General features: G+C 45.4%; 1 protein-coding gene across 2 annotated transcripts; it reads left to right on the top strand.

Annotated features, from left to right (window-relative positions):
• The first annotated feature begins 90 nt into the window (after positions 1 to 90).
• Positions 91 to 18,311, top strand: GOT1L1 (glutamic-oxaloacetic transaminase 1 like 1). Of its 2 annotated transcripts, none has more exons than XM_079955142.1 (9): positions 91 to 306; positions 2,207 to 2,388; positions 2,662 to 2,788; positions 7,063 to 7,175; positions 10,944 to 11,036; positions 12,502 to 12,652; positions 14,478 to 14,643; positions 15,750 to 15,892; positions 18,066 to 18,311. In XM_079955142.1, exons 1-9 carry the CDS (start codon positions 195 to 197, stop codon positions 18,269 to 18,271), a joined length of 1,293 nt encoding a protein of 430 aa, XP_079811268.1. In that variant the 5' UTR covers positions 91 to 194; the 3' UTR covers positions 18,272 to 18,311. The 2 variants fall into 2 exon arrangements, with proteins under 2 accessions (XP_079811268.1, XP_079811269.1); XM_079955143.1 differs by having other exon boundaries at positions 258 to 394.
• The last annotated feature ends 1,153 nt before the right edge of the window (positions 18,312 to 19,464 follow it).

The raw sequence follows: 19,464 nt of genomic DNA, 5'->3' as shown, positions 1-19,464 counted from the left end.
CTATCCACGTCCTTACCTTGGAATGTTTGAGTGCAAATGCACATGGTACCCCAGGAAACAATTGTCTTACAGTTCCATGAGATGGAGGGTCAATGTGGGTTCTTCTGGAGGACTTTAAGCAAGTATTTTGGCACCACTGTTTGAGCAGAAGAAGGTGCAAGTGAAAGCTTCATTTGTCTTAGCCAGGCTGGGCCATGGCGGCTCTTTCGGTTTTCCTTGATGTTCCATTAGCCAAAGCAGCAGACGTTCCCTTGGATGCGTACAGAGCAGATCCTTCACCCCAAAAGGTGTGCCTTGGCCATGCAGGTAGATTTCCTAGCCAAGCCTAGCTCCTTCCAACAATAATCTGTTTCAATAGGGAAGGTTGCACAACTTAACTCCTATGTTGTCACAGGTGAGAAGAAACATTCAGTGACCATGGTGTTGTAGATGTGAGGCACATAAGGGAATCAACCTTTGGCTGTTCCTCTGAGGTTAATGGCTTACTGTTTCTTAGCCACCCAGACGACTGTGATTTTGAGAGGCAAAAACATAAGACATATAGAGACATTGCCCTAAGCACTTTCCAGAGGACAAGAGGACAGGCCCCAAGCGGCTTCCAGTCCAAAATTATAATGGGACAGATACTGTAGATGCAACCAAGGAAGGGGAGCAGAGGGAAGCAATATGTGATTTTTAAAGTTGCATGTGTGTTTAGTTCGCTCCAGTACTGCATGGGAAGTTGAGGGCTGAGCCAGCAGAAAGGTGGTTTCTGAGGAGGTCTTTGAAGGAAGCTAGCACCCACAGGAGTTCTGGGAGGGACTTCCAAGAGTAAAGACAGAAAGTGCAGAGCCTTTCTATATTTTGATTTTATATCTGAACACCTCCTTTCCAGCAGGGAAGTTAGCTGAAAGCAGTTCTGAGTGATTAACGAAGGATTAACCAATATAAAGAACACTTCCTAATTCAGAATACACACACACACAGACACCAAAGATGCAATAAGCACAATGAATGAACCAGAAGTATAATTCATATGCTAAACAAATCAAAACAATATCAATTACATAAAAAATAAATCATATATGCCAGGAACTTCAATCAGCCTGCAGCATTAAACAAAGCAAAAAAACTCCACTAAGCAGGCCATTGCCATGTCTAATCCAGCGGGAATACACACATCTCCCAGCTCTCACCAGGGGTGGGGGGCAGGTTTGACCAGCAGATTCTCACCCTAAGGCAGAAACCAATTCTCTGAGTGCAGCCAACCAGCAGGCAGACTAACTCCACATAATAACAGCTAAAGCCAAGGAGGGCGGCGGAGAGAAGGAGATATTTTTTAAAGTATGCAACACCCCATACCCTTCCTGTTTCCTATTCATAGATTCAAGATCCACAACAGCAGGCTTTTGAGGGAACAGGAGAACTCTGGACCTGGGTTCAAATCCCCACTTAGCCATGAAGTTCGCCAGGTGTCCTTGGGCCAGTCCCTGCCTCTCAGCCTAACCTACTTTGCAGGGTTGTCATGGGGTAAAGTGGGGAGGGGGAGAGAACCGTATATGCCACCTTGAGGTCCTTGGAGGAGAACTGGGACCTAAATGAGTCAATAAATATAAGGGTGGTGGAGCTAGAGAAATGAGGGTCATGGGTCAGGCTGCATTAGGATGTGAGATTGAAAGTGAGGGTGCGAGTTCATGGAGAGATTTGAAGATAATGACAAGGAGCTTTGCGCTAGATCCAGGAGCCAACCAGAATGCAGTAGCAGAAAACTGAAAAGTGATGCATGTCATCAGAAGGGCAAGTTGGGGCAGGTGAATCTATCAATATCAGTTCCTCTCAGTTTCTCATTTTCCCCGAACTTAAGTTCAGATTTCCACATTTTCGCACAACATTGAGATTTTTGGTATCATTTCAGGAAGTATGAATTAGATAGGTTTGCCTTTAAATGCTAACTGGAGCAGATTTCATCCCCATCCCTAGCGATGAGAGAGGCACATAACTTTGGCAGCAGACACAAGCTGCAAAGACACAAGGTGATTAAGGAGAGAGAAAGAGAGGGCCATATTTTTTCAACCGTCAACAAGTTCAAATAATTTGGAACCTCCAAAATCCCTTATGGATGCAGAACTGAAACTCAGCATGACCAAAACGCATGGGTGTGCCCTCCTGTTTTTGCCTCTGAAATGTTGGTGGGTACATCTTACATCAGCACTGCCCTTCTTCCCAGGCTGCCAGACAGATCTGGAGGAAGTTTGGATCCCACCAGTGGTAAAACGAATCCTGCTTCAAATTCCTGAGGACCCAACACTGAACCACGAATACCTCCCACAGCTTGGAATTTTGGAATTCACCCGAGCAGCCATGGAGCTAGCTATCGGCAAGGACAGCCACGCTCTCCTAGACAACAGGGTAACAGCTTTTATCAGCAATAGCAGCTAAATTAGATGTCAGCTCAGTGCTAATTAAGCCATTCTGTACGTAGATTAACCCTGTGCTTATCACTGTACTTTAGCTTCACTTTATGTGGTCCTCCTGTCTAGAGATGTTGGAGAATTATGACAAAAACAGAACTGGGAGCTGCAGCAGAATACAGCAAATGCCGGGCAGAATGGAAGCTGATGCCTTCTTAAATCCCTACTTTTGCCCCGTCTTGACTTACCCCAAACTTTCCTTTGTAAATAGGCATGTGGTGTTCAGACAAATGGTGGAACCGGAGCCTTGTGGATTGGAGCTGAATTTCTGCACCATTGGTACAAGCCCAGCTACTGCACAGCTCCAGCAACTGTTTTGATTGCCGCACCCCACTTAGGTATATAAACTGTTGTTGTTTTCCCAGCACCACTTTGATGCCTCGCCCTACAGTTGAAGCTGCAAGCCCATGGGAAATGTTCTGTGATTTAAAAAAGAATCCCAATCTGTAGCAGCACCAGCCGCGCAGAAAACATAATCTAGAGGACACACTCACACCATATGTTTAAATAATAATATAATAATAATTTATTATTTATACCCCACCCATCTGGCTGAGTTTCCCCAGCCACTCTGGGCGGCTCCCAATCAAGTGTTAAAAACAATACAGCATTAAATATTAAAAACTTCCCTAAACAGGGCTGCCTTCAGATGTCTTTTAAAGATAGGATAGCTGCTTATTTCCTTCACATCTGAAAGGAGGGCGTTCCATTGGGCGGGCGCCACTACTGAGAAGGCCCTCTGTCTGGTTCCTGTAACCTCACTTCTCACAATGAGGGAACTGCCAGAACGCCCTCGGCGCTGGATCTCAGTGTCCGGGCTGAATGATGGGGGTGGAGACACTCCTTCAGGTATACAGGACCGAGGCTGTTTAGGGCTTTAAAGGTCAGTACTCCAATACCACTTTTAAAACTTATTGCTTCCCCCCGAAGAATTCTGAGAGCTGTTCCATGCTACCCAACGGTCCTGCTTTGAGCGAGATATCCCAGATTCACAGTAGCTGCCCTGGCTTCTGTTTGAAATCCTGGATTCCTCACCTCCTCATCCTTGTCCTTTGGGGCAGCCATGGCAGCTTCCACAACCCTCTCTGCCACTGCTGTACTCCCAGAAGCGGGCACAGCACATGTGTGTACACCTCTGAAGGCAGGCACACCAAGTAGGCTCAAAGATTGGAGCGAAGATCAGGTGGATGGGTGGGGGTGAGAAAGAGCGTGGAGATTGAGCAGGGGGTTGGCGAAAGAGTGGTGAGCTGAGGCAGGGAGGGCGTGGGAGGGGTGTTCTGCTTTGCCGCCCTGACATGTTGGATGGTATGTAGTTCAATAAGGGCGCTGAGAACAGGTAGGAGACCCCTCTTCAGAGCTGCAGAGTTTCGGACTGTATTGTGGCAGTCAATCTCTCTTCTCAGGAAACTCAGGAAATTGTTTTTTTTTTAAAAATAGTATTTATTCAAATTTTAAAGATTACAAAAATACAAAAAATAAAAGGACAAAAAAGAAAGATAAAAAAACAGAAAAAATACAAACAATTGATAAAAAAACCCGATCAAACCTTTACATAACTTTCTTTCCTTTGCTTATTTCCTTGACCTCTCCCCCTCCCCCCTTTGTATTCTAGTTCAATTAGATGTCTCAGCAAATCCTTTCCAGCTTTGTTTTTATCCTAATAATTTATCTTAATATACTGTAATTCTCATCTCTCACCAATTAAAAAATCAATTTTTAACCCAGTCCTTTATATCATTTCTACTAAAACCACATTACTTCATTCCAACAACCTTCTAACATTCCTAATTCTGCAATGTTTCTGCAGATAAACTTTAAATTATTTCCAAAACATTCTCTTCTTTCACCAATTAATCATCCATTTTTACTTTGTTTAATCTTATTTCTTATTAAAACTAATATATTTGAACTTAATCTCTTAAAACATTTCCCCTAGGGTCATAAAAAATTCATTCCATGACTTTTCCATCTCTCATTAATTTTTTTTAAAAAATCTCCATATATACACTTCAAATTCCCAATCTTCTTCCACCGTTTCCCCTCCCTGGTCTCGGCCCCCGCCATCAGTTCCATCAACCTCCCCGCGTCCATCAACCTGGAGATCTTATATCCAAGGCTCTTAACTCTTCTTTACTTCCCTTCTGCCGATCTTCTTGACAATCCTTGATGCTAAAAAGCAGATCTCGGGGGAGCTCCAACCCAACGATGCTTATATTCCTTCTTGGCAGGTCCGCCAGACTTCCATAGTTAAAGCCAGGGCCCACAAAGTATTCCAAATCTTGTTTCACAATTCTTCCAAGTCCAAAGGCCCCAAAAGCTCCCATCTCCTCCTGGCTCAAATTCACATTCCAAAAGTCATTTGATCCCTGCATAAGGGGATCTCTCCACCTTTCCTTTTCCAGATCAGGCCAGGCACCCATCCTCAAAAACTGGCTTCTCCTAATTACAGTCATATAAGGCCTCAAGTTGTAATCCTCCATTTGCCTCTTTAGGGTTAAGGCTTCCCCTTGTTTTGCTTTATACTCAACAACAGCAGCTTTCTCCTTCTCCAATTCATCAATTTGTTCAGTTAAGAAAGATTCCTGTGCCGGGTTCTTGTCGACTTCTATGTTGATACCCACTTTTGTTCCCAAAATATCAATATTAGTAGCCATGACATCTATCTGTTTATGCAGCTTTCCCAACAAATAGTTTGTCCTTTTCAGTACAGACACTACTTCTTCCTTTGCCGACATTCTTAAGATGTTCAAGGTCAGAACTAGTTTTTATCTTAAGGCCAATTTCCCAGCTGCACTCTTGTAACAATGTCCCAAAACTCCCTCTAGAGGAAGACAGTCTCCATTTGTATCAATCCTTTCCAGCACAATTCCAAAAGTAAATTAGTAACAGTTTCCAGTTACCTTTTCTTCTTTTTAAGTGCAGAAGCGGACAGTAGAAACAGTGTCTTTCTTTTAAAGCTAGCTGTCAAATTTGTCCTGTTTACCGTCGATGGACTTTTTGCAAGCCGTTCCCGGGTTCAGAGACGTGATGCTTCGATTTTTAATTTTTCACCTTCTCCTGCAAGTTCACTTGGTCTAAATTAATAGTTTCAATCGGTGGAATTTTAATCCTTTACGTAAGACTTTCCAAAACCTTAGTTAAGAACTACTTTGCTTCAGTCTATTTACAGAAAGGGAAGGTGGACTTCCTGTTTGAACCTTCCCCGTTCGGTGCCAAATTAAATTATTTTAAAATTCCAATTTCCCGTTCTACTCACGGGTTGTTGTTTAGAATCCAATTGTCCACAGGAAAAAAGTCAGCGCTCTCCGATAGCAGCAATGCGGCTTCGCTCCATGAAATAAGCGGTCGATTCAAAGCACCGCGCCTCTCACCCCACGTCGCTCCGGATTCCCGATACTGGGTCTCCCTGCGAGTAGGGGGGCGCAGAAGGTGCCAGCCGAATCCCAGGTTCACAGACTTTTTCCGTCTGTGATTTCTGAGGGTCTCTGCCTTCGCCGTGGCGGTCAGACCCTGTTTTTCACGGAGCCGGTCCCTCCCGATCGGAGGAGCTCCGCCATTGCCGGAGGCGCTAACCCGGAAGTAGGAAATTGTAACTCTCAAAGAGGAATAGGAGCCTCCTAACAACTCTCAGCACCCTTAATGAATGGCAGCTCCCAGAATTCTTTGGGGGAAGCCCAAATGACTATTTAAAGTGGTATTATAATGCTTTGATTGCATGCTGTGCATATGGCCAGAGTCTTACAGCTTTGCGAGATGAGGCAGGAGCCTCACTGTCATCACATCCAAGCACCCACTGCAATTCAGTTAAGGGAGATTTAGCTCCTAAGTCAGGCCATTACAGCTGCCTCCAAATCTGAGATGATACTGGATATCATGTCCTACCATGGGCCTTGCTTAGGCTGCTGGACCCCACCAGACTCACTTGACAGTGGCAGCAGGAACACTCCAAGAAGTTGTCATTTTAATTTCCCACAATGCCCTGGGACACCCAAAAACCATATCATTACAGGGCAGTGCAGGAAATGAATACAGAGAATTGCAGCCCAGCTGCCCTTGACATGAGGGCCCCTGGGCAGATGTCAATGTTGGTAGGCACTGGGACCCTGGCAGTTGCCCTAGGAAGCTCCAAGCCTATGTATCTCATGTACATATGAAGCTGCTTTAGACTGTTAATCCATCTGTCCTGGTATTACCTACTCTCACAATATTGCAAAGTATTGGCCAAGACCTTTGAATGCCTGAGATGAATGACAAGCTGACCCTCCCAATATAATTTCGCATGCAGAAGCTAACCAGACTGGCACCTGGATCCTACTTCAACACTGCCTGGCTTCATCACATCTGAGGGCAGTATGCTGCCAATTCTGCCTAATGATGGAGCCGTCCCTGACACTGAGTATATCTAAATAGACTCAGGCAGAGGTCTTTCCCAGCCCTTCTCCCTGACATCATTTAATTAGAGAATGAATCTTGGGCCATCTGCATTCAAGCATGTGCTCTACCACTGAACTCTGCCCCATTCCTCATGTGAGTGCATCCCTCATTTTCAACAAAAAAAACAAAGCTGGCACAAAACAAAGCTCCCACAAGCTTCCCCCTCCTATCTTTTCAGACAATCTTGGTTGCATATTTCAAGTTGCTGGCTTTTCAGACATCCGTTCTTACCACTACTGGGATCCCATCAAATTGACTGTTGACACGGAAGGGTTCCTGGAGGAGCTGCAGGTAATGTCCTGAGAATAAAGGACTACCGTACTTGATCAGCCAGAGCTAGAGATGGATTGCACTCACCCTTACAGATTCTTACAGTGAGAATGCTGGGATGAAACCAAGCTAGCACTGGAAGCTGATGTGTCTGCATGGGAAAGAATAGGGAGATAAAGGAACCGCTAGACCATCCTTTCTTACCTAGCCTTTGCTGACCTTCCTCCATGTGCTAGACTAACACCCTTAGGGTTGCATGCCTCATTTCCTACTTCTGTTTGCGGGCCCATGTGCTAAACCCTGTCTGTGGTGCCTACCCTTTTCCCCAAAGAATGAGACAAGAGACCAGAGTATGGGTTCAAATTGACCACAAATTTATTGAGCTTCAGAAGTGGGAAACTTGGCACAGGCCTTGGCAGGTAACCCTCTCAGCCCGTCTGGCTGAGGATATGCAGGCAGATGAGGTCCAGTGAGAGGGAATTGCAAAGCGCAAACTTACACAACATGCCCTTCCATAACCTCGTCCCGGGAGTTTGACCTACATGCCGCCACTCTAAGGCCAGGGACTCCTGGTTTTGCCCTTTAACGGGCCCTGCAAATGCCGCCACATGGGAGGGCGCATGAATGTATCCCCCCCGACTTGATGTCAGACTAAAGGATACCTTGCCAAGGCCTAAAACCGCCAAAGTTGTGACGAAATGCTACATGGAAGGCAAAACCTGCCAATGCAAGGAAAATCCATTCCTGGTTCTGAATACAGCAACCATCTTACAACTGCAGCAGCATGTGCTGACCTGGAACGCAAAATATTAGTCTGTAGGGGAAAGTATCATTAACCTGGTGACTGCTGGCTTAAGACAAAATTATTTGGAGGCAAGAAATTATTATTTGGAGGGAGGGTGGGTGAGTGATCCTGGAAGAAAGAAAACCAAAAGAGGCTTGAGCAAAGGGGTCAGCCTCTTTTCTTTGGCCTTTGCCCCACCCCCGTCCAGCCGTCCATTGTCCTCCCTGACCGAAGGTGGGTCAAAGGCCACCCCAAGCAGGTGGGAGGCACCTGACCAGGTGAGCCGTTGCTCAGTGCCGCAAACCCCATCCACCTGTGGGGAAGGGAGGGCGGAAATTGTGTCTCTCCTGCTGAGGTGCAAGAGCAAGCATAGCTCAAAGCATCTCCATCAAAGTTAGATAAAACGAGGATCTTTCCTGCCAAGCATATATTTCCTGCAATAAACATAACTATCTGAATTGTCCTAAAACCCGAGTCCCAGTGTGCTTATATCCAGGGTAATGTGTGCTCCTTCCACAGGGATTCAGTATTAAGTTCAACCCCTGCTGAGCATTTTAACTCTCCTTTTCCTGTAACTTGTAGCAGTGATCAACACAATGGCTGTAGGACCTGGGACTTTTATAATTCCTAGAATGTTAGCTTTTCTGTTTTGTGAGGCTGCCAGAATACTGTAAAGGGCATAAGGAGTCTCCACTCCAGCACCATGTAAGGTTAACAGAGAACCAGGGTACCAATGGTACCAAATAGTATGGGAAACAGCCTTATTAGAAAAAATAACCAATAAACTGAAACTAACACGGGGCAAATGGAAGAAGATGCCTTCACCCTGGCATGGTTCCCTTTTATCACATACACAGCCCAACAAGACAACGACAAGAATCCACCAACAGCATACGAATCAATATAGCTAACCTGATTCAAAAACACCCACCCGCTCCACTCACACGTGAAAACAAAGTTCACCACCGCAAATCAAACAACCACACCCTAGGCCAACCCCAACTTCTCTCACCACCAAAGGAACACAAGTGAATACAGTGGACACTCAGGTTGCGAACATGATCCGTGCGGGAGGTACGTTCGCAACCTGCAGCACCGCATCTGCGATGTGCGGGTTGCGATTCGGTGCTTCTGCGCATGCACAAAGCGCGATTCAGTGCTTCTGTGCATGTGTGACCACTGAAACCCGGAAGTAACCCATTCCGGTACTTCCGGGTGTCAGTGCGACCGTAACCCGAAAAAATGCAACCTGTAGCATCTGTAACCCGAGGTATGATTGTACTAAAGAGAACCTGCACAAGCGATGCTGACACAAAACCCCACATATACATTAAGTAAAATAGAAACATCACCACCCGACTCCACCCCCACCTCAACTTTCCTCCTTCACCTCTTTCCCCCTTTTCTGCCTAATGTAACACTAATGTCTCAACAAATGAAAGTGATCTGTAGAAAATGTAACTTTGCACATACTTTTGTAAACCAAGAAATCTTTAATTAAAAAAAATATGTTAAACAAAGAAACAAACAAAACAGAGAACCAGAGCACCAGGCTGGAAAAGGTAACATATTACTGACTTTATCTTCCTTCTTGCAGCCTCTAATTCCTTGCACTACCTACTAGTCCTAGTATTCAAACAGCTAAGATCACAGTAGCAAGAGCAGCGGTGGCTAACTCCCAGTTCAAGGGTCTGTTTCACCCCCTCACCCAAATAATTTTTTCTGGGGCCCAGCACTGGCAAAAAGAAAAGAAAAATGTAAAGTAGGCACAACACTGTCGTGGTCAGAGCTCAGAGAGGCCTGATGGGATCCAAATCCCCCTTTCCTCTCATTATATTGGCCATTTAATTAGCACAGGTGTGGAGAGGAACTGTTGGTATGCAGCCCCCGGAGGATGGGTCAAAGGTGAAAGTGGCCGTCAACACGGAAAAGTTTAGCAAGCCCTGAGCTAGAATGTTGGGTTGGAAGGGAATGTGGGAAACTTAGGTAGAATTCTCTGCTCATTTATGAAGCTTGACTGGGTACCCACCAACAAGTAACTATGTCCTAGCCTGGCCTACTTCACAGGGATGGTGTGTGCACTCTGACCCCTGCAGAGGAAGGGCAGGATGCAAATGTAATTGATTAAATAAATACAGCCTCCTTCCTGCAGCAGTGTCCACCCAGTTGTCAACAGAACACAGGAAGCTGTGTCATCTAGCCTAGTATTATCTACCCTGGCTGAGCCTCAGTCTGAAGTCTTCCTCCTTGTCTGCCTCCTGATGCTGCTAAGAGATGCTCAGCCTTGAAAATGGCCTATAGCTCAGTGAAGGAGGCAGCTGCCTTACACACAGAAGGTCCCAAGTTCAATCCCCAGCATCTCCAGGTAAGGCTGGAAGAGACCCTTGGCTGAAATCATGGAAATCGGTTTCAAGTAAGCATAGACCATACCAGTTATGGGCTCATCCACATGCCCTCTTCCCCTGCCGCCTTCCCCTGGGAAGACCCAATTGTTATCACTGAATCAGAGCAAACATCATTTTCCCCAGATGGAGGTTTGCTCTGACCTTGTGCCAAAAAGTGTGGTTTTTTTCCTGGGAGGAAACGATGGGGCAGGAGGAAAACCTCTCAGACCCACACTTTCGAACCTCAGGGCAAATGCAAGTCTAAATGAGCCCCGAGATGAGTATAAAGCGGCCCCCTTTGTTCCTTTGTAACACGGGACCTCTTGTAAGCAACACATGTATTCTGACACTGAGTTATAGAGTCATGCCCCTCACATTCATGTGCCCGATACAAACCATCGCTCCTGTTCTGTGTCCCTAGCATTTTGTAATCAGTAGTGCACTGCTTCTGAATGTGAAGGTTTTATACTTAGGAATGATAGCAACAGCCATTGATAAACCATAACATTTGCCTCAGGCAATCCCAGTTTTCTTCCCAGACTTCTCCCCCACCCAACGCCTATGACCCCCAGTGTTTCAAGTCAACATAAGGTGTTGACTGAAGGATTGGTTTGCTTTCAGGATGCACCAGAAGGCTCCATCGTGTTCCTGCATGCTCCTGAGGAAACTGGCTTGACACCCAAGCAGTGGGAAGAAGTTGCAGCAGTGATGGAGGTAAATATAGGAATCCACTAGAGCCAATGACTGGACAGACCAGGAATATGGAAGCTGCAGCCCTCCTAATGTTCTTGGAGTCAAACCACTTTAAACAGGCATGGCTTCCCCCAGAGAATCCTGGGAACTGTAGCTTGTTAAGAGTGCTGAGAGTTGTTAAGAGACCGCTGTTCTCCTCAAAGAGCTACCATTCTCACAGTTCTTTGGGAAGAGGGATCGATTGTTAAACCACTCTGGGAACAGTAGATCCATTAATGGAATAGAGGTCTCCTAACAACTCTCAGCAGCTTAACAAAGTAAAGTCAGCAGAATTATTTGGTGGTGGAGAGGGTGCTGTGACTGTTCAAAGTGGTATGATCAGGCACAAGCAAACTCGGCCCTTCAGATGTTTTGGGACTACAACTCCCATCATCCCTGACCACTGGTCCTGTTAGCTAGGGATGATGGGAGTTGTAGTCCCAAAACATCTGGAGAGCCAGTTTGCCTATGCCTGAGTATGATGCTGCTTTAAAGGCATAGGACATATGGGGCCCGTCTGATAGTGGGAAAATGGAAATTTGTTGGGAAAAGGGGCATGGTGTGGAGTGGAGTGGTTAGAATCCTGGGGAGAAGCAATTGATACTCAGTTTGCTGCAGGTCCCACTTGTGAAAAAAGATAATGTGCAAGTATATCACATGCTTCACTGTAAATAATTATGCCATGCCCACTTCCAAGAAGTGAGATGTTTTAGGGCAGAACATTAGGGTTTTTCTTTTTCTTTCGATGAGTGAACACTTAAGAGACTTCAGCTCTGTTTGTAACACTGGCTTGATTTACAAATTTACAAGCAAATCACAGCGGAGGCAAAACAGGTCCTCCTCCAGCAGGCTGCACATTCACCAGAGACTACATCCCAAAATCTTTCCCTTCCATTAAAAACAAAAACAAAACCCTGCTGCCTGCCTGTTTTCCCCATGCACATTCTGAGATCCCACCTTGCAGGTGAATTGTGCATTCGGGAAATAACATCAAGCCATTAGGAGGAACATTAAGCTTCCTTAGTCAAATCCTAGACACTCATCAGAACGCACTTTTAGGCAGCCTTGTAAATAAGACCATAAAAGTCACTAGCCTGTCCAAAAGAACGAAACCAAACCTCTATTCTGCTGGAGCTCCAGTCCTCTTACAGCAGCCTGCTATATTTTTGTGCTAGGCATGGAGAAGGCGGCTTCCCTGCTCTGATAGCAAATTTGCTTTGTATGCTGGGCTACAGAGAAGGCTCCATCCATCCTCCTTTAGCTCCTTCACTCACTTCTATGGAATTCTGTTTACTCACCCACACGCAATTCCTTGTCACAATTGCCAGGCTAGTGTTTCAATGCAAAGCTGTTTTTAGGTAAACCCATAGCTATAGTTCACAATAATGTCGGCCAAATTCACAATGCATCTGTTTCTTCTCTCTTCCCACCTCTTTTGGGTCCTTAGAAAAAGCACCTCTTCCCCTTTTTCGACATCGCAGCTCAAGGACTGGCTTCAGGAAACTTGGACAAGGATGCCTGGGCGGTGCAGCATTTTGTAGCAAAGGGATTTGAGCTTCTGTGTGCCCAGTCTTTTTCCAAAATGTTTGGCCTATACGGTAGGACTCTAATGGTCACACTAAGTGGGTCTGAGGCAGACCAAGCATCTTGGGGGAGGGCAGTGGAATCACAAGAAACCCCTTCAAGTTGAACAGCAAAAGCATGCATAAGAGGATTGTGGGATCATCCCAGGTAACGTCGTCCCCTATCACCGTATCAGGAACCTGTGTTACATTGCTGCCAAATCCATTTCTGCTGTGTGCTTTGATGATGATGATGATGATAATTATTTATTTATTTATTTATTTATTTATTTATTTATTTATTTATACCCCACCCATCTGCCCGGGCTTCCCCAGCCACTCTGGGCGGCTTCCAACAAAATATTAAAATACAGTAATGCATCAAACATTAAAAGCTTCCCTAAACAGGGCTGCCTTCAGATGTCTTCCAAAAGTCTGGTAGTTGTTGTTCTCTTTGACATCTGGTGGGAGGGCGTTCCACAGGGCAGGTGCCACTACTGAGAAGGCCCTCTGCCTGGTTCCCGGTAACTTCACTTTTCGCAGTGAGGGAACGACCAGAAGGCCTTTGGTGGTGGACCTCAGTGTCCGGGCAGAACGATGGGGGTGGAGACGCTCCTTCAGATATACTGGACCTTTCCCTTCCATTGATGGCATGATGCAGGCCTAGGCAGCACAGCTCTGCAGCCCCCTTGCATATGCTCTCAGTGCATGAGTCTGTTTGTTTGTCACTTGCATTTAAAACCTACCCGTCATCATGGGGACCCAGGAGCTGTAAGATAAAGCAGGTGTCACATAGTTCGGAAGGCTGCCTGGAAGTCCATGACTGCTCTGAAAAGAGATCATACCTATACAGTATTTAAACACTAGAGGTCCTCAAAGACAAGAGAAATTAGTAAGTAACAATGAGTGCACTCACTCCGAGTTATTCTCTTCTTTTTCTGGTAGTAATCCTAGACTTCAGCTTACTACATCAATGCCCAGTTTATATCACATTTATGCTTGTGATGACTTTATGGAGTGGTTTAAAAATCCACTCCTATTGTGTGCCAGCCAAAAGCGCTTCCAAAATTGGATTGAGTGGCTGGGGTAAAAACTGACTGATGCTCTTCAGGATGTGACTGATGCACATAGGAGAAGAGCCATAGCTCAGTGGGAGGGCATTTGCTTTGCATACAGAAGGTTCCAGGTTCAATCTCCAGCTTTTCCGATTTCGGCTAGGAATGTCCCCCACCTGAAGCACTGGGGAGTCACTGGGGAGTGTAGATTTCGGTTTATTAAATCCCACTACAAAAAGCCCCAAAGTGATTTTACAACCAGTATAAAAATCCAATGATAAAAAATGCACAAGCATATTAAAAAATAATCATCATAATGCAGACTTCCAATCATTGGTACTGCTCAGTGCCCAGTAAATCAAAAGCCTGCGGAAAGCCTTTCATATATATCGAGCTATTCTAGAAAAGGTATGTTCTCTCACTGCCACCCTCTGAATGTCCTTCAGAGGTGGCATACAGAGAAGGGGCTCAGGTGACGATCTCAGGGTCCGGGCAGGTTCATATGGTGAAAGTGTAGATGACCGTATGGCTGATGGTCCTGAGTGGAGCGACTCAATGTAAGGCATGTTCCTATATTCCTTTGAAAGCTTGGGTGGGTTGTCCTCTAGACTGGCAGCCTCAGGGATGCTCCCTGCAACTCCCACCAGCCCCAGCAATTTCTAAATTTGGTGGAGCTATAGGAAGTGTAGTCTGAAGCTGTTCTGTGTGGGGAGAGCTGGCTGCGTACGCATGTAATTGATTCGTATACAATTGATTTGGCAACGCCATCTTCAACATGCCCTGTTCCCTTTTGCTCTTTCATGCAGAGGAGCGGGTTGGAAATCTCATTGTGGTGACGAAAAACAACCAGACACTGATCAGAATCCAGTCCCAGCTGGCCAAGCAAATATGCATGACGTGGTTTAGCCCCACCAGCTTGGGGGCAAGGGTCATTGCAATGGTGCTGACCAGCCCTGCACTGCTGTACGAGTGGTAAGAAGAAAGGCAGGTAACTCCGCGGTCGGGGCTTGTATCGGACAAAAAAAAGCAATTGTCCAATACAGACTGCTGCTGTTTTGTGAATATTTTGATTCACCTGTAAGGAAGATATTTCCCAAAATAGTTTTGCACAATTGCTGTGAGTGGAAAAAAGCAACAGGAAAGAGGGAGATCAGCAACCGAGGCAAGGATCGAATAAATGTTCTGCAGGCACCAGTTCTATAATAGCATTCAGTGCAGGAGCGAGGAGCCTGCATCCCTCTGGACTCCATTTCCCATCAATCCCAGCTAGTGTGGCTGCAAGTGGTGCCAACTATGATCACCCTTTTTATTTGCCTGGACATTTAAAATGTTGGCTAGGCTGTTGGTTTGCTCTGTTGTGTTAACTGGTTCATGAACTGTTTCATTGATTGTTTTGTTCTTGTTGCATTATTGTATTTTGTCTTGGTATGGTTGGTTTAGTCATGCCTGTAATATTCTGCCCTGGTGCCCTTAAGGATGAAGGGATGATCGGGAACATTTAAAAGCACTCAGAGATCTCATATACAGATTATATCACTAGTATCAAAAATTAGCGTTGTCCACTTGTCAAAAAGAAATCAGGAATGATTAATTTATGGGTGGTTGACTGGTTCATTCATCCACTCTTTAAATCTGCATAGATGCCTATGCATAAGACCAGCTGCTAAAGCAAAAAAGCCCCTTCCTTTTTTAGAGGATTCATGGACATGTCACAGCAGGTACTACTGTGAAAGGAGAAATGCCTCATTCTTAAAATCTATAGATGTCTAGAACCAGGGATTGGATTGGTTTGATTCTGGTTTGATATTGTAATTTGTATGGATTGCTCAAACCACAGTTTCTTGGTATGGATATCAAAAGGAAACTATGGTTTAACTGAACATTGAATTAAAGCATGAAAGCGAAGGGAGGAAAGAAATAATGTGGGAGTATGTGAACGCATGACTCATTCCTAGTTCAACAAACTTTAGTTCGTTGGGCTGTAATCATTATGTCTGAACCAGACTTCGCAGCCGTTTTGAGGAGAGAGCGGGGGGGGGGGGGATCTCATGCCATATCTTTTCTATCCCTGTCCTCAGGAAACAGAGTCTGCTGAAACTGGTAAAGAGAATTATGCTGATTAGAGAAAAACTGAAGGAAAAGCTGCGTATCCTGGGGACACCGGGTTCCTGGGAACATATCACAGCCCAATCAGGAGTCAATAGCTTTGTCGGGCTCCTCCGTATGTATCCAATAAGCCTGTTCTCTTGTCAGTGGAAGCTGGTCCATTAGGGCAAATGGGGCACTTCTCCATCACTTTGGTCTGCCTTAAGTCAGCCCCCACCTGGCTGCCTTCTTACTTAAAACCAGTCCAGATGTTGGAGGGAGCAGCTATCTGCTTCCTCCTCCTTTGACCCAGTGTTGGCCTTGTAGAACTCAGCAGAGAGGAGGATTTGTGTGGACAAATCTAGAATTAGTTGGCTCTGCCTGTCATTGGCTCTTGCTCTGTCTACTGTTCACCTCCCTGCCTTCCTCCCTACAAGTCCCAAAGGGCACCAGCCGCCATTGTCTGTTGCTGAGCCCAAGACAGGTCTGCATCTGGACTGTGCCCTTCCTAAGCACTGGGCTCAAACCTTACCAGGGGTATGTATCTCTCTTTGCTCCCTGCTTCGCCATGGTGAGTTGCCATTGATCTGGATGCATGGTAGAGGAACCACAGGACTGCTTCACTGTGTGTTTGGTGTGGTCTGTTCACCTGGAAGTAACTTCCATCTCACATCTCTAAACTGCCCTTAAGAGATAGAACTCAAATAACATGGGTTGAGGAGGGGAAATCACAGCCTCTGCACTGTTTTCTATATGCTTTTTAAAAGGAGGAAGTTGGATGTGCAACAAACCATTGCAGCGTGAAGTGCTTTTGTTCAGGGTTCCAGTCTCTCCTATTTGTCCCCCTTCCCGTGGTTTTCTGTTTTGTTCCCCAGCAGTGAGTCGTAATTCTGTAGCCACTGAGCACGCTCATTGAGCTGTTTCCCAGTCCCCCCGGCTACTCTGTTCCCATCCACTGCCCCACCTGTCTTCCAGATCATTCCCTATTTCCTCCTACTCTCTTGGTCACTTCCGTTTCTGTTCGGCTGCTCAGATGCCAGTCTGCAAACCAAAACAAATTTGGTCCCCATCCCTAGCAGAACATCAGTTATGGTGCTTGTGCATGTCAGTGGGAAGCCTGAGTGCACCAGATTCCTACTGAGATTGAGACTTCCTGGCTCACATACCAGTCACAGGGCAGAGCCACCAGAAGGTGGAGGTAAAGGCTCCACACCTGCTATAAGAGATCTTGGGATGGGGGCCCATGATCTCACTTCCATCTCTAACTTTTGTTTATGTTCAAGGGATGGAATCAGAGGTTAAAAGTAATTTGGGGGGTGGGGAATCATCCCCCAGACCTGCAGATTTCACCCCAAAAACATGTATTGAGGTGTACAGGTAAAGGTAAAGGGACCCCTGACCATTAGGTCCAGTCGTGGCCGACTCTGGGGTTGCGGCGCTCATCTCGCTTTATTGGTCATGTGGCCAGCAGGACTAAGCCGCTTCTGGTGAACCAGAGCAGTGCACGGAAATGCCGTTTACCTTCCTGCTGGAGCGGTACCTATTTATCTACTTGCACTTTGAAGTGCTTTCGAACTGCTAGGTTGGCAGGAGCAGGGACCGAGCAACAGGAGCTCACACCATCGCGGGGATTTGAACCGCCGACCTTCTGATCGGCAAGTCCTAGGCTCTGTGGTTTAACCCGCAGTGCCACCCGCGTCCCTCCCGTGTTGGATTAAGGTGGATGCTTTTAATATGCGAGTCATGCTTCAAAATGTTTTCATTCTAAACAAATTGTGGCTCCACAAAGTCACGATTCATGAATGATTACAAAAGCTTTGGATTCCACACTAATTAAATTTCCCAATTAGCTAGCTGTATTAGAGTTAAATAAGAAATTGAAACGTCCACTTCATTCAGACTGGGCATGGACATGAAGCAAGTTCTCCAGTTCACAGATGATCTGAGTGAACAGGCAGAATCAGGAGAATGGCAGGACTATTTTTTGAAAAATAAGTTGCATTAACGGTTTTATTGTTTCTGTGTCTGCTGCCTGGAATCCTTTGGGAGGAAGGGTGAGATATAACTTTGTAATCATCATCATCATCCATTACACTGGGGATGGGAAATTCTCGAAGCTACAGATTTGCATCACATCAGCCCTAAACTCTGTAGCCATTCAAGCTAAGTAAATGTGTGCATTATTTGTATGCATGCTTTATTTGCATCCTGTGTGTTTCGTAATTCTTTTGAGGTTGTTTGCATTGATGAGTCTTTTGATCGTAGCTGGTTTTATGCCCAGGCCAATATTGTTACTTATTTCCTGCCAGCTTCCCAAGTGGATTTCCTGGCGCAGCACAAACATATCTACCTTCTTGCAAACAAGCAGATCAACATCTGCAGCATTAATTCAAAGAACCTGGACTATGTCGCACGGAGCATCCATGAAGCAATTGTGACCACAATCCCTCAAATCCAAAGTGAGCTCATGGAGAGTTCGAGTGAGAGCCATGAATCTTCAAGAGAGTCCACCTGAATGATTTTTTAATAGGTGCAATAAAACTTTGTTTTGCAAAGCCTCTGTATAAGATTAGATCAAAGGTATTTGTTTGGACTTCAAGCCATGAATAATTTCTAAAAACATAATCTCCCATTCCGGATGCAAAATGTCAAGTTCACTACCCAGCCACCGTTGATCATTAAAACAATCTGTCATGCTTTACTACAAAGACATCAAAAGCCACCTTTTCAGTTACGTATTTGTTAGCTAACTTAAACAACAAAGCCCCTTTTCTTGATTTGATTGCTTTGCATCACTTTCAAACTACAAGTGATAATTGCTGCACATAGAAAACAACATGTCAGAATGAAGGCTCTGTTTAGATCTGTTCCCCCCTGACATCTAGATTTTTAGGTGGAGGGTCAGAGAATGACGTAAAGGTCTCTAGTACAACCCCCTGTTGATGCAGGAGATCCACAGCTGCAGCATCCCTGATAGGTGACCACCCAGGCTCTTATTGGAAACCTCTGCTGAAGAGGAGTAAACCACCTCCCAAGGCAAATTGTCCCACACAGCTTGTACCGTCAGGAGTTATTTGGAATGTTTAATCAAAAACCCCTGTTCTTGCCATTTGAACAATATATGTTCAGATCCTGACCTTTGGAGCAACAGCATTCGAGGTTGACCATAACCTGTGACTTCGACCTTTCCTAATAGGGCATAGTGTCCAGGCTCTTCATCATGTTTGTCACCTTCCTGTGGACGCAATCTAGCTTCTCTGTGTTCTTAAATATCTGCACAGAGAACTGAACACAGTACAGTGATTAAAGATTATCTGCACTTACCTTTCCTCTGAATTTTCCAGACATGGCTCACACTTTAAACTCTGTGTTCAAGTGCCACACTTTTAATAGGGGGGAGGGGGGAGCTGGGACTGCATACCCTTTAGTACTCCCAGCAAAAAAGCACTGCTTGTAGTCCTAATCCCACTTACCTGGACGTAAGGATGAACAAATCTGCTGTTTTATTCTCCAATTTAATCTAATGAAATTTAGGGATACAGTGGTACCTTGGGTTAAGTACGGTACTTAATTTGTTCTGGAGGTCCATACTTAACCTGAAACTGTTCTTAACCTGAAGCACCACTTTAGCTAATGAGGCCTTCCACTGCAGCTACGCAATTTCTGTTCTCATCCTGAAGCAAAGTTCTTAACCCGAGGTACTATTTC

This window comes from Podarcis cretensis, assembly GCF_951804945.1.
Source record: "Podarcis cretensis genome assembly, chromosome: 15".
Lineage (NCBI taxonomy): Eukaryota > Metazoa > Chordata > Lepidosauria > Squamata > Lacertidae > Podarcis > Podarcis cretensis.
Note: the sequence above shows the minus strand (reverse complement) of the source record. Positions and strands in the feature narration are given on the sequence as shown.